The 20797-nt window shown below is 36.7% G+C and overlaps 1 protein-coding gene across 2 annotated transcripts in view; it reads right to left on the reverse strand.

Annotated features, from left to right (window-relative positions):
- The window catches only part of fa2h (fatty acid 2-hydroxylase), a 42019-nt gene that overhangs the window by 8701 nt on the left and 12521 nt on the right, over positions 1-20797 (reverse strand). For both annotated transcript variants that reach the window (XM_015402610.1, XM_015402609.1), the window contains exon 2: positions 2254-2379. In XM_015402610.1, coding sequence (XP_015258096.1) covers positions 2254-2379 — 126 coding nt within the window. The remainder of the gene's footprint in view (positions 1-2253; positions 2380-20797) is intronic.

A 20797-nucleotide genomic window follows, 5' to 3' on the forward strand; every position in this document is an offset into this window, starting at 1 on the left:
GTATAAATAACTCGCCTGCAGAAAATAACGACAAAACCCCCACAGATTTTAAGACGGTATCTTTTTAAATAGAAATTTTCTAACTTTTGGGACAATATCTTCTGATAAAGAGTACGTTTATATACATGTTTATGCCAGAACAATTTGACATGTAAATATGACTTCCCTACGACTTTAAGACTGGATTCCTAAATTATTCACCATTGTAAGGTGTAAAATTTAACTATACACCTAATGATAAAAATGCCAACTCCTGCCTGTTGCATTATTTTAATAATTGATAATTAAAAGGTGAGGTCTGCTTGCTGATTTGAACGCTGATGTGAGACAACAGACGGAAACTTATCCATGTATCAAGGCATGCAGTCACAGAAGGACAAACATGTCACACAGCTGGCAAAGGGAAGATTTTCGATAGATGCAAAGCTGATTGCATCAGCAGCGGCCCAACTGTTTCACCACACCTCTGGAGTTTGATGGAAGCCGGCAGAGTTAGACAGATTTAGCCCGGGCCTGATGAAATGAAACCACAGCACGTCTCTGTGAAGGGAGTGTCACAGAGTGAGGATGGATGTGGGAACCTGCAGACTCAGGATACCAGATTTTTCATCAATTCTTAAAGCCCAGGGCACAGCTGGAAACAGACGCTTTGGGGAGTAGGCCACGCCTTCGCTGATGTCCTTAACGGTTAGAGAAATCATCTTATTTAATACACTGCTGCCTGGAGACAGAACGATCCAGACGGACGGGTTGAATCTGTCATTAGCACAGGGAGGCATGCAGTGACCTGGTTATGCAGCAGCTAGTGGAAAAACACACAGGTTGGACAACGTAAATGAATGAATGAATCTCACTTTCAGGTGAACCATGTTAACAGACATTTACCTGAGGCTGCATTAAGAACCAGTCTTATGAAACCTTGTTGTGTAGTAGCCTGTGTGTTTCACATGTTAGCACATGCCTCTAACAGGGTGAGAACATTAAGGACTACAAATAAACGGTAGCCGTTTGAAAAGATCCTGGGTGAATGACCTGATGGCTGTTCACTTCCCTCCAACCAGATCGACTGTTTGTTTTTACCTGAATACAGCAATCTTAGTGGTGAAGACTGATGCAGAAACAGTACAGTGGAAAACTGAAAAACCACCTTTTGATCTCTTCTTTCTTTCAATTCAAGCAGCCAGAGTTTCTTTATGACATTTTAAAGTGATGTGTGGAGTCTGGACATTTCCACAGTCACAAACTATTAAGTTTGTTTTTTAAACATTATCTAATGAACCTCAGCTGTTTTTTTTTTTTCTTCCATTCAGTTCTTTTTATTTATCTGACCTTGCTTCCCATTTAACCAACCACACTTCCTTCCTTATCATACTATACTGGTGCATCCGTATCCTTCCTTCCACCCACACTTTAATTTATTCATGTCTTCCTTCCCTATTCTCTTACCTTTTTCCTTTCCTGGTGTTACACCCCACTTCCTTTCCAGTCTTCATCCTGCTCTACCTTCCTTCCTTCCTTTCTTTCTTTTCCTTACGTTACATCCTAACTTCCTTCCTTGCTTCTTTTTCCTCTTCCTAGAGTCTAAGGTATACTTTAAGTAAATAACCTAAACTGCCACCCCTCATGCCGCTCCCAGAAAAACCAAGAATTTATTTCAAAATATATTTTTGATACCTTAAGTTGTTGAAATAAAGATTTCTGGAACAAATGCATTTCTATACACAGGACAGACTGATCTATACGTTTACTTTATGAGCTTTTTCTAAAAATGCATGAAGGTTTCTACAGACAAACGAAAACTGGATAATAAATTGCCTCTTTCCAAATATCAGCTTTGGCCTCTTCTAACTAAAGGAAGCTCTGATTGTTAAAGATCATCTCCAATGAAAACGCTTCTCAAAGACCTCTTTTCTGTGAAGACTGGCAGAAAAAACTCCAAAAGAACTCTTCAAAAAACAACATGGAAGTTGGAAGACTTGGATGCTTGGAAGGAAAGTCGGAAATAGCAGCTCTCATAAAAATTTTGCTTCTAACTCTCAAAATTACTACAAAACTGTCACTTCGATGAATGCACAGAAATCTACTTCTTGTGCTTTTTATGCAGCCAGTCGTACGAGCAATCATCAACTGCTGACCACTTTTTCTTTCTGGACATCCTCCACTTCCTTTGGGGCTCTTCTCTTACTGCAGGATCCACTAGTGTAAAGCAATAGGACCAATGTTGAGCATGAAGGAAAAATGCTTGAAACTCACCTTGTCTAGATCCACAGAGCTGCAGAGCTTGTGAGGAGAGTCTTCATCCTCTTCTTGCAACTTGTTGTTTTTATCTGCAGACTTTTCTTCTGTCCCTTCATTGGCTTTTCTTCTCTCCCTCAGAGTCTGCAAGGGAAACAGAACAAATGGGATGATTTTAGCAGGTGATCACATGTAACAGAAGGACAATGTGTAAATGAGTGTTTTTTTTTTTTTTAAGTAAAAATTATTTGTAAAACTAGGGGAAAAAATAAAAATAATGCATAGATATAAAACTGAATAAAACACATAAAATAAGTGATTATCTAAGAGTGATCCGTCCCTCCAGTGGTGGGATCGGGATGAAGCATGTTTGTAATGACTCCGGTTGTTTGCTCGGTCCACTCTGACCTTTGCTCTTCTCTCCTGAATGTAAAAGGTATTAGTCATCTCTGCGGCTTATGACCGCCATCATTTTAAATTTACAACCGTTGACCTTTGAGCAGCTCCAACAACTGTCCTGGTTGCCATGTTTTACAGCAGCAGAATGAGTCCGTTAAATAAAGCCCGCTTAGACGAGATATTTTCTCAGAAACCCGATGTGTGCATTTAGAGTGTGCGCTGATGCTCCAAAAACTGCAGGTTTCAAAGACTTCTGTCCCTTTACTGATCTGATTAGGATAGCTGTCTCACTGGAAGGTTCCTACAGAAATTAGAGTAAAGCATAGGAGGAAATCTGGCTAGACTGAAGTTTTTTACTGGGATTCTTTTCTCTCCTTATTTACAGATTCAGATTAAGGTGCTAACATTACTAACAGATATTCCTCCAAAGGGGACCTCTAGTCATCCAGTCTTTCCCTAATCCTGTTTAGAAAAAAGATTTGCAGTCTCCTCCCAGGGAGATGTGGCCAAAAAATCCCCCAATTAAGATCTCCATAAAGCATCCTGGTCAGATCCAAAGAAAGAGACACCTCAGAGGGTGTCTCTTTTAGTTGTGAGCTGAAAAAGTGAGTTGTGAGCTTGGCTTACAACTAGTATGTTATGAGCTTGGCTGTGTTGGCACAACTCCATCTGCTCCTCAACAAACCAGAGCGACCAGCCCATTCACCACCAGCTAGCCTAGCAAAAAGATCGTCAGCTTTAGAGTCTGAACCACAACCTGCTTAGAACCAGCAAACATCACACCCTCGTACTCCTCAATACTTTAGGTTATCATCTAAAGGTCATTGACAAAGACCAGCAATATTACTCTGTGAAGTCAATCAAACTAACATTTCTGAACAATTTTATTTAGATTTGTTAGAAAAATGTTATATTCCTTTTACATTTTCCTATAAACAGTCATAAAAAAGAACCAACAACATGTCAGCCTGAACTTTTAAGCAGCCTTATAACCAACAGTGATTTGCCTAAATACCAACAGCTGACAAAACAACCAGGGGTTACTGCAGGATGCCACAATATTCAGAGAAAGATGTAGGAAACACATTGTGTTTTTACTGATCCACTATAAAAACATTTCTTCTACTAATTGAATGTAAAAAATAATAATAATGCATTTAATCACAATTTTAGCTGCTTTACTTTGAGATCAGTGGAAGACTAAACAACAATGCACAAGTTTTTGATACAAAATCAAGAAAGGCTCATTTAGGTTATTTTCTGGTTTTATCTGTCAAGTTAATAATATTGGTATTATTATACTAACCTTATTGAAAAACTAAATGTCAAGAAGTAATTGGTTTCACTCTTCTGCCACAGAAAACAGAAAAATAGCAACTAAAGAAACATGAACACGATGATCCCAGATCGACATTTGAGCTATTTTATCAGTAACAATGCTCTAAAATCACATGAGCCAAATCTCCTCTTAGTCTGGACTGAAAAAGATCATATCTGCACTAATGTAGCCCAACAGGTTTAAAACATTTTAACATTGAAAAGAGTATTTCTAGAAATGAATGTTTAGGAAACAGGCAAAAAAGATGTAAACACCAAAGCTAGCAGCAGAATTTACTACAGAAATACTTCTGGGCTTTTCCAGACTCCAGAAATTTTGGGCTCTTTCCTTTACCCGTTTTTAAAAGTGTTAATCCAAAACTTCAATTTTATAATGCATAGCAGCCACTTTAATAGGATCCAGGATTCACATCAGCAAAGATGTTAGCAGGGTTTGATAGTTTGCTGAGGTTTCTACATGGAGTTTGCATGTTCCTCTTCCTGTGTGTGGTTTCTCCTCAAACACACTCGCTTCCATCCACATGTCACTCTAAACAGCTCTTAGGTGTGGGTGTGTGAGCATTCCTGTCGGGGAATAATACACTGCATCACAAGATCAGGCTTTAAGAAATTAACCTTGAAGAACATCTGAATGGATGGCTGAATAAATCCATCCAGGGACTGGAAGACGTCACAGTGGGAGAGTGAATAAAACATAAAGTTGCTTATTAACTCTACAAGATGCTGCGACTGTAAAGCCTTTAAATCCAACAGTAGGTCAGAGTTATCCGCACACTGCTGTGACAGCACTGAGAGTCAGCTGTAGTTTGTTCTGAAATTTAACACCTACTGTTTATTTAAATAAATATTTCTTTACTAAAGTTTTTCTTTATGTATGAATTTGATGTCTTATGCAGGTTTTCATCAACTGGATGCTAATGGATTTAAATAGAACTAAAATAAAAACAGATTTAAGCTAAATTAAAGCCTACTGTTAGGTTATATTATATTCATTGACACCTGACCTTTTGAAGCCTTGTCATGAAAATCTCTCAAAAGTACTTTCTAATCATGAGCAAATTAAATTTCCACTAAGTTTTATGCACATCTTAGTGAACCTAAAGGAAGGAGAAGGTCTATAAAACCCTGAATCCAGCTGGCAGATGAGTTTTTTGGGTTGTTTAGAATGAATATGGAGGCTAGCTACAAACATTTATAGGTTCTTTATCTCCACATACGACCCCAGCTGAAATAAGCACTCTCCATTTTCTGTTGATAAGAGTAATAAAGCGACACGCCCTCTGTATCCGCGGAAACAGCTCCAGTGTTGTTTAATGAGCTGCACCTCATCCCACTTAATACATATAAGCACACAAACGTGACTCGGGAAGGGTGCCGTCAACCGGCTTCGTGGTGCTTTAGGCTAATATTGGCAAACCGGGAGATGTAAATGTCCACACCGGGTTCTCATTGAAATCTGAGAAGCTTTTTTTTTCTCTTAAATTTTTTTTTTATCAAAGCAGCATTATGTTTGAGGTAGATCACAAGGAAGGTTTTTAATGAGCCTCTGATTTACAAGGAGCATTACATTTATTGGAAAGGAACATGAGCCAAACTATTACATAAAATAATACAAGCACTTATTGCTAGGTGATATTAATTCAATGATAAAGACGATTGGTTATAAAACATCAATGGCTAACAAACCACTTTTACCCATCGTTATGAAATATGAAGTCAAAAATGCAGAGTAAGTAGACCTTTGCCTCTTCCCTTGGAGTCAGTATGGAAAACACCCGCTCGGCACTGCTTATCCAGTTCACTTAATAAACAGATTTTCATCAGCGTAACCAGCTCTATAAAAGGAGGCTCTGATGGTTTGCTCCTCTGGAGCATACAGGCGTGTGCCAGCATAATGCCAACAAGGAGAAACAAGAGCACTGAGCTTAGAGCCATTTTCTGCTACTCTTTCTATAAAGACAAAGATTATCTACAAGCTGAACACATTGAAATTCATCTTAAGGTGAAACCAAACATAAAAAAACAAAAACAAAAAATAAAACTCAACACATCCTGTATGTAGCATAACATACATGCTTAAGGTCATGAGAGAACAATAGGACACTTTATGCAAATGGTAATAATGGGACACTTATAAAAACACCCAACAAGAACGGCTTGTCTGGTAAGGTATGAAGCACAAAGCTTCTTCACATGGAAAAAAATACGGCAGCACGCCTTCCATTCACATAACTGCCTCAGAGTGGAAGAAAACGTGTGGACGATGTCCCTTGGCTAAATGAGGTCAACTTAGGGATGTTAGGCAAAAATCTAATGGTACAGAGTTAGATGGACTAGTTTGAGAACTGGCTCTTCAAAAGGAAAACTATCTCAAAAACAGCAGCAAATCTGCAGCGAGGGACAGATTCAAGATGTTACAACGGTCTAGTGAAAAGTTCAGATCTATAACTTGTCCTAAATACTGTGAATGCTATCTGATTCCAAGAAATTAAACTTTATCTGTGACGATTTAGAGATAAATTAATTTAATACCAATCTGATCATCCCATCACAAATTTATAATATTACTCATCATGTCAGAAAGAATTTGTCATTTATAACTCTGAAAGCTATAGCTAGCAGCAGCTCACACTTACTTTCATCTATTCGACTATTCTTAAATGATGTGAAAGAAAATAAGACAAGAAATGTCTTAAAGCAGAAATTCACAAAATGATTTAATGAATACTGGCTGTTTATGACCTAATTTCTGGTAATTCTATTTTTGACAGTTTACCAAGTTTCATTTCCTTTTTTTTTTTATTCATTTTTTTTAAATTTTACTTCTTGATATTTGTATCTTTTTGAGTAATAAAGCTGCTTTTTTGAACCCAATAAACCTGATAATATCCTTTATCCTGACTGGTCTTATTTTTTAGAAATGGTTAAATCCTGTGAGGACTGGAACAAAACTATTTAAACAAACAATAAATAAATTAAATAAAATACAACCAAACACCTTTTTCAATGATGAAGGTAATGAGAAAGGACTGATTACAGAGCATGGTGCATACATACCAACATTTAAATGCACGTTTGACACAGCTGTTCCTGCTGAACAGGTAAACACACACTTTACAACCCAGCACTGCCGGATATCTGCTATCCGAAGATTTTAAAGAATTCACTGTAAATGTGTAAAAAACATGAAGCTTACATGAGTGTAAACTGTTGCATAATGACTCATACAACGCAGAATCATCCTCCAAGCGCCTAACAAAACGTAAACATACATCTTCCAATCAGAAGACAGAAAACAGTAGATTATACTCATTTGTAGCTGTTGATTAAAAGTTACAAAAATAACACAAGCATATTTTTTATATGTTAAAATGCTTTGAGTTGCTAAAACTAAACTGCTCACTTGTTTTTATTTAATCACTAATAAAAAAAAACCCAGCCAGCTTTGCCTGTCAGTCATCTTCTTTCACAGTAACTGATAGTTTTTAAGCACTAACATGTAAAAGCCTTGACATTTTGGCCACACTGAGTGATTCAGCATGACTGGACTAAAAGAGAAAGGGGTTTTTGAGGTTTTTGGCAGAGGACCACAATGTGATAGCAAACTAAGATGATCAGAACAAAGTCATGTGCTGCTGACTCATAGACCAAAAACATTAAGAAAGGAATAAAACTTTACTGGCACCATTATTAAACTAAGAAGCAAATAAATTTAAAAAAAGCTCCGCATTGATTCCACCAAAAGTTGGTGAAATAGAATCAAAGATAAAGGCAAAATTAGATCATAATGTGGGTTATTACACCAAACGACTCTTCAGGTAGTTTCCAGAAATAAAATAATTACATAGAGATGTTGTGTTTTTATCTATCCCTTATCCATTGCACTATTAACAACATTTAATTATATAACCGAGCAGTAAGGTTCTCCCTCCATGTTCTTTTCAGGGTAATATGATTAGCTTCTAAAGTTTGTTTTTTTACCTTAATTTTTCTTGGACTTGACTTAAAAATTATACATTAAAAAAATGGCTACAAAAAAATCTGTTAAAGCATAAATAAATAAACTGCAGGAAGAATCAGTCTGCCAGGTTATAACTATTTTTCCTACCAAAATAACTTAAATTTAAAAACTCAAATTTCCTAAATTCTCAGTCCTTACAGCCCCACTCACACCAACCTCCACTCCCCCAATGACACTGAACTGCTTTAAACAGTCCAATCATGCTGTAAATATCCCTAAAACCCGTACAGTTGTTAAACTAAAGAAGTATGAACAGAAATTAACCTTGCTGTTTTTTTTCTTTTTAGGTCAAAGTTACAGATGTTCTAATTTACTCCACAATGTTATGGTTTGGACCGTTTCATTAGCTCGCTGGCGGCAAATATAACCGGAGGATCAAAATTTAATCTCACAAAATTACGATATGTGGGATGAAGAAAAAAAACATTCTCTTTTTTTAAAACACCTCATAGTTGCAGCTTCAGCCAACGTGTTGCAGGATAGATAACATCAAGGTAAAAAAAAAAAGTATTAATATTATTATTTTTTAATAGTTTAAATTACATAAACTACCACCATGCACTGATGTTAACTTTTCTCTCCAGGAGTAAAAGGTAACCTGCTCTTTAACAGTTGAGCTGTTTTTTTTTTTTTCAGGACAGCATTAAATAGCAGGCGTTGTAATGAGTCTAATCCTGGCTAAACTCTCTGTAATGTTTACACTTTATGATAAGAAAGACATAATTGTTGAGCCATTAAACCTTATAGATCCATCTCTGCGGTTCTCACATGGCAGCCAATTCAGGACATACCTGCAGCAGAGTCCAACGTCACGTGGGAACTGGCTTTGCATATCATATTTGAGAGGCTGTTTTCTCTTTCTGTAAGAGGGTTTGGGGGGGGGGGCAGAAATAATAATGCATCCGTACTTCCTCATTAGGCAAATCTAAAACCACGCCACCAGGTGATATCTATTTTTTTCTTTCCTTTGTATCATAAAGAAGAGTAATTGTAGAGATACTGTACAAACCATTACATTTATTTCCCTGTGAGAAGATGTGGCTTTAAAGTTAAATTTCTCCCTCAAGTCCCTCAACGCCTGACACAGAGGCAACAAACATTACAGCTCACTTTGTTTCTCACATTTTAAAATTAATTGTTAACCAGAACTGAATGTGAGTGACAGATAACAGTTTCATTTCCTGGCCTAGTGTGACCCAGCCTACTGAGAACTGTACCCTACAAGAACATTTATTCTGCATTTCTGTTGGTGAGGAATCAATTTTTAAACGGTTTTAATCAATCAGCTATTACTGACAAAAAAAATAATACAAAAAATCTGATATTTGAGTCACTGACTTGCTACATCCCAATGCTACATGGCTTTCCTTCTAAACCTTACTTCATATTTTCCAGTGCTTTACTTTGCATTCATTATTTTGACATAACTGACTATTTTGTATTTTTCTAACAAGTCTAAATAAGATTGTTCAGAAATGTTCGTTTGATTGACTTCACAGAGTAATATTGCTGGTCTTTGTCAATGACCTTTAGATTATAACCTGAATATTTTACTTTACTATTTTTAGTCTTTTCCTATTTTTTTTATATACCCATCAGCTGTTCTGTAACAAAGTTGGGGGATTGTTTGAGATACAAACCCAGGACCTCTGCACACACCTGACAGGGCAGGAGAAATCCATCATTGTATAAAAGCTAAATAAGTAACTGGTTATAAAATACTGAATTACAACAGTAGTCTCATAAAATCTCTCTATCAAAGGGGAGGCTTTACCTCGGCATTTAACCCATTCCCTTGGGGAGCAGTGGGCTGCCATCGGGGAGCAGTGTGGGGTTAATGGTGTGGGGCTCCAAACTCTATGCCCTGTATGCCCTAACCACCGGGCTGCCACTCCCTTAATCCTAACCATTTCACATTAACCTCTTCCAGTTATCCAAACCCAGGTAAGGGTCAGGATTTAAATAATTTAGGAGAGATTCTCCTGAGGGAGTCGAGCTAACAGTGAATCAGAATCAAGCTTTTAGAAGAAAATTTCAAACATCCTAAACTGAAATGTTTCTTTTCAAATTATGTGATATACAAGCTAAGACAACTTGATTGGTTAAATTTGTAAGCCTCATTATGATGCTAAGAATGGCTGACTCTTTTGGCAGGAGAGGCGGAACCAACCCCCAACGGACTGAGCCCAGCAGTCAACTGGAGGTGAAAAAGGATATTTTTGCAGCCTCAGTCAGTGCAAAACAAAAATTACACAATTTCATACGAAATGAATCTATATAGTACAGTTTGCTAAAAGTAATTGATAACATTTGGTCAAACTTACAAACTGCCCTTGAATCTATTATTTCTCGTTACCTTTATTTGCTTTACTTTCCAATAAACATTTCTGAGCAGTATGATTGTTCAAACCGAGATTACTTCCACCTCAAAAATAACCATGGGTTAAGCAACTTATTGAACCAAAAGAAGCAAGATTTTCATAATAAAAACTCTTATTACAAACTTCTAACCAAAGCATAGTAAGAAGACCAGGAAACTTCCTCTTTATAGATACCAAAAGGTTAAGAAACTCCACAATGCACACTTAAAATAAAACCGCAATATCAGTTTATCCACAAAACACAATAAAAGTAAATGAAATAAAGTAATGTCAATGTGCTAAGCTTTATATAAAACATATATAAAAAACAGTAAACCCATAAAAAGACAGAACTGAATAAAAGACAAGTAGAATAAAAAGAAGTAAGCATTAGAGTCCTTGGCTCCTTTTACATGATTGTTTTTTTTTTGCCATTTTTATTAAAACATCTATATGATAAATTTTTAATACGAACTGCATGAATCAAACACTAGTAGAAACACCACTAGTAGAGGGTTTGCTCTTCAAAAACCCAACGTGTGCATGCATACAAACATACTAAAACTAAAACTTTACAATTAGGAGCCATAAAGGAGAAAACTTGTGCCAATGTGGTGTAGACGAACGGCAGAAACTCAACCTTTCCCCGCCAAAAAAAATTATGTAAACACGGTATAGGATTTAAAATATTACTATGAACATACATCCAACACTTTATTTAGCTTTATGAGTGAAAAACAGGCAAACAGAGCAAATTATTCAGCCTGAAATGATCCTCTCTCTCACTCATCTTTCTCCATCTCAAGGACATTTGCTCTTAAAGCCTATATTGTAATATCTCCCATACTTTTATATTACTGTCAGAATAAAAAGCCAGAAAATATATATATATTTTTTTTTAGGGGGGCATTTTTCTTGCAGAAAAAAACAGGAAGAGATTTTCATCACTTTATTAGGATTTAGGAGTGCCAGAGTAAACTCCTCAGGCGAGAGCTTAGACATTGGGTGGTATGCCAACAATGTTGACATTACTCTCAATCCACATCGCTCCATTTATCGTCAGGCTGAGAAAGCGTCCATTGATTGGATCATAATGAAAGAGGACAATGTTGAGACTTCAGTATTAATCCAACAGATATCCACCCAATTTTAAAGTGGATTTAAGATCTCAGAAAATTAATTATAATTAAATTAAAATTCTTTTGTAGGAACAAAACAAGTTGTCTTCATATTTGCACCAATGAGTTCACTTTACAGAGAGAACAAGCATGGAGAATAAATGATAAGGCTTGCTCTGTTCCAGGAGGAAGAGAAGGCAACAGTATGAAAGAATGAAGAAAACAAAGGAGATAGTTGGAGTGGGGCGGCGATGTGGCCTGGTACCATCACACCACACAAACCACAGTTTGCTTGCAAGTGGGGCCCGCAGTGCTTTGAAAGCTATTCTGGGCTCATTTGTGAGCTGCTAGATAGGATGTCGATCTACACTGGAGTTTTGGTAGGTCAACAACTCCTGCAAAGATTCACCACCGTTTCATTATTTCTCCATTTGGGAGTTTTGGCTCTAACTCTCAGTCACTGGAGTCCCAAAGCCTTCGACCGAGCAACTTTGTTTCGCATTTGTCTTTCAAATGTATTTTGTTCATGGGACTATGTGCCGCCTTTTGAAATCCAGTGGCCTACTTTATGTTGTCAGATAGGTTCTGAGTGGGATTTCTTAATTCTGCAAGCGTGGTGATAATCAGACCTGGGTGTGGCTGATAGAACTGAAATTCTCAGGTAAAAAAAACAGAACAGATACATTTGATGTGGGTAGCTTTTTCCCTTAAATTAAATCAGAATTTGAAAACAGTATTTTGTGCATTTTCTTGCATAGCTACATCATTACATTTACTGCAGGGGAAGTAAAATGTGGAATTAGGCAGGTAAAAAAATGACTGAAAAGATAGTAGGTGAGCTAGCTCAATAATGAACTTCTATTTAGTTTGAAAACTCTTAAACATGCAAGCAAATATTCTAGGAAATAACGCTGCTATAAAGTTGTGTATTAGTTTATACAAAAAGAATTTTGTTTTATCAGGATAAAAATCAGGTAGGATCAAACTAGCAGAAAACTTTACCAACCTGCTCATATGTAAAGGGTTCATTGCGATTTTATTTTCAATCAGCTATTAATCATTAACCCACATAAAAAAACCTAGTTCATACACTAATATTTATCAGTCATATTAAAAGTAGAGGAAATTATGGTAGACAGACTTTAAAAAGAAAAAAAACCCTCTAAGAGTTGTTTTTTTTTTTATCGGTAACTAAAGGAAATGGATAAATAAATTTCATATTCAATAAAAACTGAGCCTTCTGAGTGACAGACGTGTACAGGGATGAATTTGATTTCAATAATCCCAATCAGCTTTGCTGTAAAAATTTTTAGGTTCATAGTGGTTTCTAAGCTGCTATTTATGATGTGGAGTGAGAACCAAACACATATGTAAGTAGTATGTAACATCACCTCTCACATGTTCCTCTCCTCTCCGATTTCCTTTTTACATCTCACTATAAAGCTTTTTACTGTCACACATGGGAAGCCCATACATAAAGAACTACAGTATGTATGGCTGAAGTTTAGAGTTACTTCTGTCAACTAAAGAGGAAATATACAAGCAGATCTGGCTTTGGTTGGTTTGTTTGGTCAAGATTGTGATTAAAGCTTATGAAAGGAATGCAGCTGCGGAATATTTCCTTAATGCCTTCAATATCCAAAAAAAGTTATCTTCTGGTTAATTTCCAAAATGTAACTCATTTTTAACTCCAACTCGGATGATGAAGGGCAAGAAAGAAAAAAGCGGGTTTATAAGTTATTATTTTTGACGTTGAAGTTCTAAAAGTGGATTGAAAACCTTCACAATATCTCTGGTCACAATGCAGGTGGAAAGAGTGACTCAATCGACATGAGTCAGGGTGACACAGTTTCTCATTTTGTTGAAGATAGGATGGTTTTGTAAGAATGACATGAGCAACATTAACACTGATAATGCAGAACAGTTGTAAATACATGTTATATGCTGTGCCTTTTTTAAAATGGGTCAGCACTGTGAACATTTATGCTTGATACAAAGTTTTTTAAAACACAGATATACTATTTAACCACATTGTCCTTAATTCAGGGTTTATAATTTATTGCTTTTTAAGGCTCTAAATGCTCTCAGAAATTATTTTAATGCCATCAACAAGTAACCATGGCTCTCATATAATATATATAAATAAATAAATAAATAAATAAATAAATAAATAAATAAATAAATAAAGCTTTTTCTCTGCCTTGAGCTTCTTTTCCAAACAGCAGCAGGTCCGTGCAAACAAGAGGATATAAGATATGACTGATGAAATTGTTTGTATAAACTTTTTTTTATGTAATTATAATCATATTAAGTAAATTTTAATGCTGTTTAGCGCCTTAATTCAAAAAAATAATAATTTAATTACTTAATGATTTTAATGATTTAATCAGTTACCTCTAATCAGTTATTCTTAGGCTAAATAGCAAAGAGAAGACTTCTTCCCCTCTTAATTAAATTAATATAAACCAAAAGCTTCGACCATTTTCCTCTCCAAATAATCTAACGTACTTTGATTCATGCTTTCTGAATGGGGAACAATCATGTAATTTTTTCACTTTGGTGGCTTTAAAGCTACCTACAGTATATCAATAAACCAAAGTAAAATTTAGGATTTCTTGGAGCTGACAAAAAAATGTCCTGATGATTCCATAAGGAAAATACATAGATTGGCCTAACAAGTGTTGACGCGTCACAAAGATGGATGCACCAACTCAAAGGGCTAAAAGCATAGCTTTATCTGGAACATAAATGATGGTTACAGATAAACTCCTCTCCGTGTCTACACTGTGAAGGAAGAAGGATACATTTGAAAATGAAGCGCAGCTGCAGCTTGAGAATAATACACTGATGCACTGCAAATGCCAAAGGAAAATATCTGCCTGATTCAGGAGAAGGTGCAGAATATTGCTCCGTAACTTGCCTGTGAGATCCTCATCCGGCACAGATACCAAAGATGCGTAAGGTCTGTTTTGCCCTGTATGCTGAATCGCATGGCAGTTGGGTCGCACCAGAGTACAGCTGTTTTCAGACTCGGCTGCAGCAAAACCGAGACCACCTCTTCAGGCCGCTCTAGTTTGGTGTGCATTAGGAGTCCGGTTGTGCCTTCATACTGACGAAAATGTGACATGCTGGGACGCATTGTTTGCATTATTCTTCTGCTTCAAAATCTGAAACCATCATTGTTTACAAGCACTGTAAAATAATCTAGCCATTTTTTTTTATTATGCAGTTTACGTAATCATTTGGAAAATCTGATAATAAAAATCAAAGTACAAACAAATTTCTACATGCATGTAAACAGGCTGACTGATTAGCTTCTACAGTTGGAGGGATCAGGGTGGAACAAGGGAGATCCAACAAACTCCCCACCGCAGTCACAGATGCGTTACAGAGAAAGGAACGGAATACATAAGTCATGGTGAGCTAGGTCTCCGGTGTGATTCTCTTAGCTGCTTCGTCTATCAAAGCAGAATAAGCTGACTCAGTCATAAGCTTTAGCCTGCATCCTTTAATTATCTAAAATATCTTAACCATGACTGTTAGTAAATTTAAGCATTGCTCAAGTAACAGTTGCTTATGTAATAACAGTTGAGCTTATAATAAGCTTCATAACAATCTGGCTTCACCTCTACTAGTAAACTAGGTTTAATCAGTAAATATATGCAAAAATCAAATGTGACGAGTGACAACGAAATAGTTCAGCATCCAGGAGGAATGGTAGAGTTTGGGCATAATTTGGATTGCATGCAGACAGGAGGCTGTAAAGGATCACATTTTCTAGAACTTGTTACTCAGTATGGACACCAAACTGGTAACCATAACCATCACTATGAATAGGTCAGAAAAATCACCAAACAATGAATCCAAGAACTCAATAATAGTCTAGAAGCCTGAGCTGGTGTTGACCCTGAACCCCTTTTAAAGATATATGTTCTAAAGTCATATAAGAGGCCACCTGTTCAACAGCTGAGGTTTGGTCCAAACTGGGTTAACAGCAGGACAAAGTTCCTAAGCACAGCAGTAAACGTACAACAGAAAGACTGAAAATCAAAAGAATTCAGGTGTTGAAATTGCCCAGCCAAAGTCCAGACCTCAACTCGGCTGAAATGCTTTGCTGTGCAAAGACAAAAGTCCATAAACCTTAATGAAGAGAACTGATGCTGGAAAGAAGAGCGAACAAAATAAATAAACCATGATGTCAGATAGTGACAGATGTATAACTGCTGAAGGAAGTTCAATGAGTTGTTGAATGATACCTACCGCCTCCCATGTTTACAATCCTGACTTTATGATCAAGAACTTGTTTAGTTGCATGCGGGGTCACATTTCTTATATTGGTCACTCAGTGTTGCATTGTAGCACATAGAACTAAAAGTTGATCATTGATCCGCACAATAATTTACATCTAGAAGTTCATAAATGTGACAGCTCCATATTATATGACTCCATTGAAGTTTCTTTTTTCTTGTTTACTCAAGTTTTTAAAACTGTAGAATCATATTCAAAACCAATGCAGTGAACTGCATATTAATAGGAGTGCACTACCTGGATAAAAACAGAGTAGTGGCTTAAAAACTGTTCATGCAGGTTTGCACGTTCATACCAAGGTGTGACAGAGGCACTTATACAATGTGGTATCATTGTGGAGGGACTAGTGCAAAGGTTCACTCTTCAGAGAGTTTTATAACTCTGAGATGGCCATAATTTTGGATGATCGTTTCTAAACAACACATAATATCTCACCTACATGATTCACTCACGAATACAAAAGAAAGATACCATCTTTATGAACGGGGTTTCAAAGGATTAAACTGTAACCAATGAAACACAATAATTAAGAATGATCGCATTTACACCTGATCACCTTTATGTTTTAGATAACTTTCCATGAAATAGATGGGAAGGTAAAAGCCAAAGTAAACACACTAAGGTATGAAAACAAGTACAATTTTAAGTCTTTTCCTTTCCCTGCGAATCAAAACCAAGGATGGAATCAGTGCCAGGAGGATGATCACCTAACAGTCTATTAAAGGGAAGTGCATGTGCAGTTGGTGACGGAGTGACTTCAGCTTCTCTGCCTGGTTTCAGCCTCACATACCATCCCAGCTCCACCTATTGTTCATCTTATTGCACCACAGCATGAATTATACATTGCTGAAACACCTCACCGCTCCCAATTTAGACCAGGTGAGGAGGGAGGTGGATTCATTGGGATGAACCTTCTAGAAAACCTGTATGCTGAGATTTGGTGGAAATTTGGGGCAGAGTGTTTTTTTTTTTTACAATCCATAGCTTGAGGCTTAAAAGAAAAAAAAAGTAATTTGATGATTCTGATATTGCTACCGCTGCACAGAAATATACATATTATTATTGTGTTTTTACTTTAAATGAAAATTGATGCAGTTATTGCCTTTATGTTTCAGGTAGTCAAGTTAAAGCAAATATGACATCTGAAGTTAAAGAGTGATTAGAAATAATTACGCTTTTACAAGAGTTTTGTGATCGAAGATCCAACAGAAAAGTTCCACTGGTTTAAAAGTTTCCATCTGCTTTGTTGCAAAACTTTGTACAATTCTTGTAGAGACCGTTTTTGACCACTCAGCCTAGTTTACTTCAAACCAACTTCAGGTTTTTCAGTGTTTTCAGCAAAATGCTGCCTTTCTTCTATCAGTATGTTGTGGAGAATGTGATCTCGTCATCAGAGCAAATAACTGCAATATTTAATATCCTTTTGGGATCAATAAAGTAATCTAAATGAATTTAAAAAATATTTTATTTTTATTTAAAATAATTTAAATGTTAATATTGTGTCTATCCAGCTACTCATTCTGTAAGCTTGATGTTTTATTGTTCTGACACACCTGAGTCAAAAGAATGCATTATATCAGCAGCTTGTTATCGTGTTGAGCAGAAGTCACTTTGCACTGAAGTCCAGGGTACTAGCTGGGCAGCCAGACTAACTAAACGGGTGCAAGTCAGTCTGGTAAGGCTTAAAACTCCAGGATCTGTTTTAGAGCAGCCCGATCACAGCGTAGGGGGTGGGCTCATAATGCAACAGCACTTTTCTTTTACAAATACTGTTAAGATTGCAGCTGCAACTGTTAACATCGACAAAAATTGAACTGGTTGCTGTAAGAGCTTTTCTATGTGCTCCTTTCCAGACTAATAAATGCTGTGTACGCAGCAAAAAACAGAATTAACAGCATGCTAGTCAACAAAAATTAGGTTCCTGAGCCCTTACTGATAAAAGCCCTCTTTTTCCTCCAATTATCACTCACTTGTGCAGTGATAAGTCATCTCAAATAACTGCCTTTTAATTCAAAATACTCCTTTAGACCCTCAGAGTAGAGACTGACATTTTTTCGGGAATCCCACGGGAATCCCGTGGGATTCCCGTGGGATTCCCGTGGGATGGGAGTCAGTATTAGTAACGATCATGTGATTGGAAGGGTACGGGATTAAACATTAACGGGAGCAGACGGGAGCGGGAGCAAACCAATAATAACAAAAAAAAAAACTAGGATTGATGCCAAAAAATAAAATAAAATAGCAAGAAAAAAAATCCAGTACTGGCGCGGCGCAGCCATTTGTATTTTTTTTCATTGAAGCCTATAATGCGAGTTAAAAAAACTACACGACCCAAAAACCAACAGTGCTTCCGCTCTGAGTTTTTTACCAGCGCTCGAAAAAAAAAAAAGGGAGTGGTGCAGGAGCGGGAGTCATTCTGAATGGGAGCAGGATGGGAGTGGGAGTAATTTCACCAGGAGTGGGACGGTACAGGATTTAGATTTCTAGTCTGGCCCGGGATCGGGACAGTACACAATTTTTTTCTGTGGGAGTGGGACGGGACAGGAGTGAAAATCCACTCCCGTGTCGGTCTCTACCACAGAGGACCTGGCAGGATTTGTTTTGACCATGAACCAACATTAAACACTTGTCATTCTGATGACACGGATGTAATATTCCTGTATCTCTTTATTACAGTTAATTAATTCTAAACAAATATATTACTCCATTAAAAAAATCTAATATATAACGAAATCCATAGAATATAAATAAAAAATTGCAGTCATTATTGCAATGATCAATCCCTTGCTGAAACTAATGCTAAACTGTAACAATGACAGGCTGATACCTTTTATGCATTCATCTATTTTCTAAAACCTATCAGATCAATCAAGAACAGGTTACCAGTCCATTATATCTGAGCACTCAAGTAAAAGATAAACATGCAAGAGGAAAACATTGAACCCAGAAAGGAAAAGGCCATGATTGTGATTTGAATCCAGTGCTGTGACACCAAGATCTTGGCAGGCTCTAAGCACTGCACCAGATGCTCATTGTCATCAGCTAGCTAAATAATGGCTGAGCATGGATCCACAACAACATAAACAAGCAACTATTATCTGCAGGTTTCTTGTAGCCGATTTTTAATTGCAATCTGAAACATCATTTTCACTAAATGATGTGCTCAGGCTCTGTAGCCATCCTGCCAGCTGCTGGTTAAACAAATCTCCATTTGTAAATATTAAAAGAGTAAATATTAAACCAAAATAATGAATAAGTTTGGAACAAAAGTTGGGAAATAAAAGCATAAAGAATATCTTCTAACTATAGATCAGTGAGAGAAAAATCTTTTATTAGTTATAAATTTAGAACTTTATCTTTTACAGTAGATCATTGAAAAGTGAACAGTCTTAACAAGAAAGCAAGGAATTTATAATCATTGGCCTATGGACGTCCTAAAATTTGCTGTCCAAAAGCACAAACTTAAATCACTGCAATCAATTACATCAGTGTTTAAATGTTTTAGGTGAGAGTTTCTACAGAGTTTTAATATCTTTATTTTATTCTATGTTTTTTTTTTTTTTTTAACTGTATGTGTTTTTTACTTTATACACTTTTATATGTTGTAACATATGCTGCGGTCCTCTTGTCCAGTTCTCTCTTTCAAAAAGAAATTTTAGATCTCAGTGGAACTATTTGGTTAATTAACTGTTAAATAAACAAATAAATAAAAAACTAATACCCACAGCTAGTTGGTGAGATGGATAATAACCCAGATATATAATAGGTTGATAAATACGATAATGATCATTTCTTGGTTCCTCAGAGTAAAACTCGCCATCAACATGTTCTCTACAAATAACACAATGTAAACAATCCTTAAGTTGTGTAATGGAAGCATTACAAACCCAAATACTTCTTCAGTTTACTGTATACGTGTGTCTTTGAATTACGCAACATGGGGGTGTGGGGGTGGGGGGTTGGGGGGGCAACCAAAAACAAATGAGGGAAGGGATAATGAGTGAGGGTGATGACGCAAGCCTGATGGACTGTGTGTCTTTCCTGTACGCAGATAAGAAACCTGCCCCCCCCCCCTACCACCACCACCACTGAAAGAACCAGTCGGACCTGTGTGACAGTGACTCAAGATTTTACCTATCTTTTTTTGTTTCTTTCTGCCTCATCTGAGCATGTGCAAGAAACAGCAGCTCTGGAGCAGTGCACTTGTGCACAAGGTGTCGTGTTACCTCGCACACAGTGAGACAAAAAAATGAAAAAAAACACACACGGCGATTACACTTAATGTGTTTGCTTTGTGGGTACTCGACTTTGCGTTCTCCTGGATGAATCAGGGTACACTGCCGAGGTAAAATTGGTCATTAATGACATGAGCTGCTCCCTTTCTTGGTCAGGTCACCCTTGAGCTTTTTTTCTCGTTGGCTTTAAAGCAGTTAAATAAATATGTAATACAACAAATAGGCGTTATAGAGAGACGGTTTAAGTGCTGCATTTATAAACGCATTTGTATCTCAGATGGAGCAGCCTCAATCCCAAGTGAGAATACATATTTTGTAATAAAGGAAAGAGCTGAGAGTAAAATCTGACAGTTTTAGAAGTAAAAGTTTATGTTTATCTGCAGTGTAAATGTAAAATAAGGAAGAGATATTTTCAAGAAGTAATATGGGAACGAATGAAGGAGTAACCAGCAGTGTATAGTCAATGAATAACTTCCCGGGTAACTAAAGATCCCATCACAAAGTCATATTCTTTTAATTATTAGACTTTTGACCTCATTTCTGTCACATGATGTTGCAAGGTCTCAGAATGTGTGCCCTATTTTCATATTTAAACAGGTTTACAATAATTAACATAACATCAGAGAAACTAAATGATGAGACACATTTACTCATTTTATGTCCATTTCCACAATTTAACAATCCAACAAACACCTTCATATCTCTAAAGAACCTCCAGTGAAAAGGTGAAGCAATATGTGGCATGTGCAGATAGAACATGCTAACCTCACAGAATCAACCCCA

Source organism: Cyprinodon variegatus, unplaced genomic scaffold (assembly GCF_000732505.1).
Source record: "Cyprinodon variegatus isolate N-32 unplaced genomic scaffold, C_variegatus-1.0 Scaffold1376, whole genome shotgun sequence".
Lineage (NCBI taxonomy): Eukaryota > Metazoa > Chordata > Actinopteri > Cyprinodontiformes > Cyprinodontidae > Cyprinodon > Cyprinodon variegatus.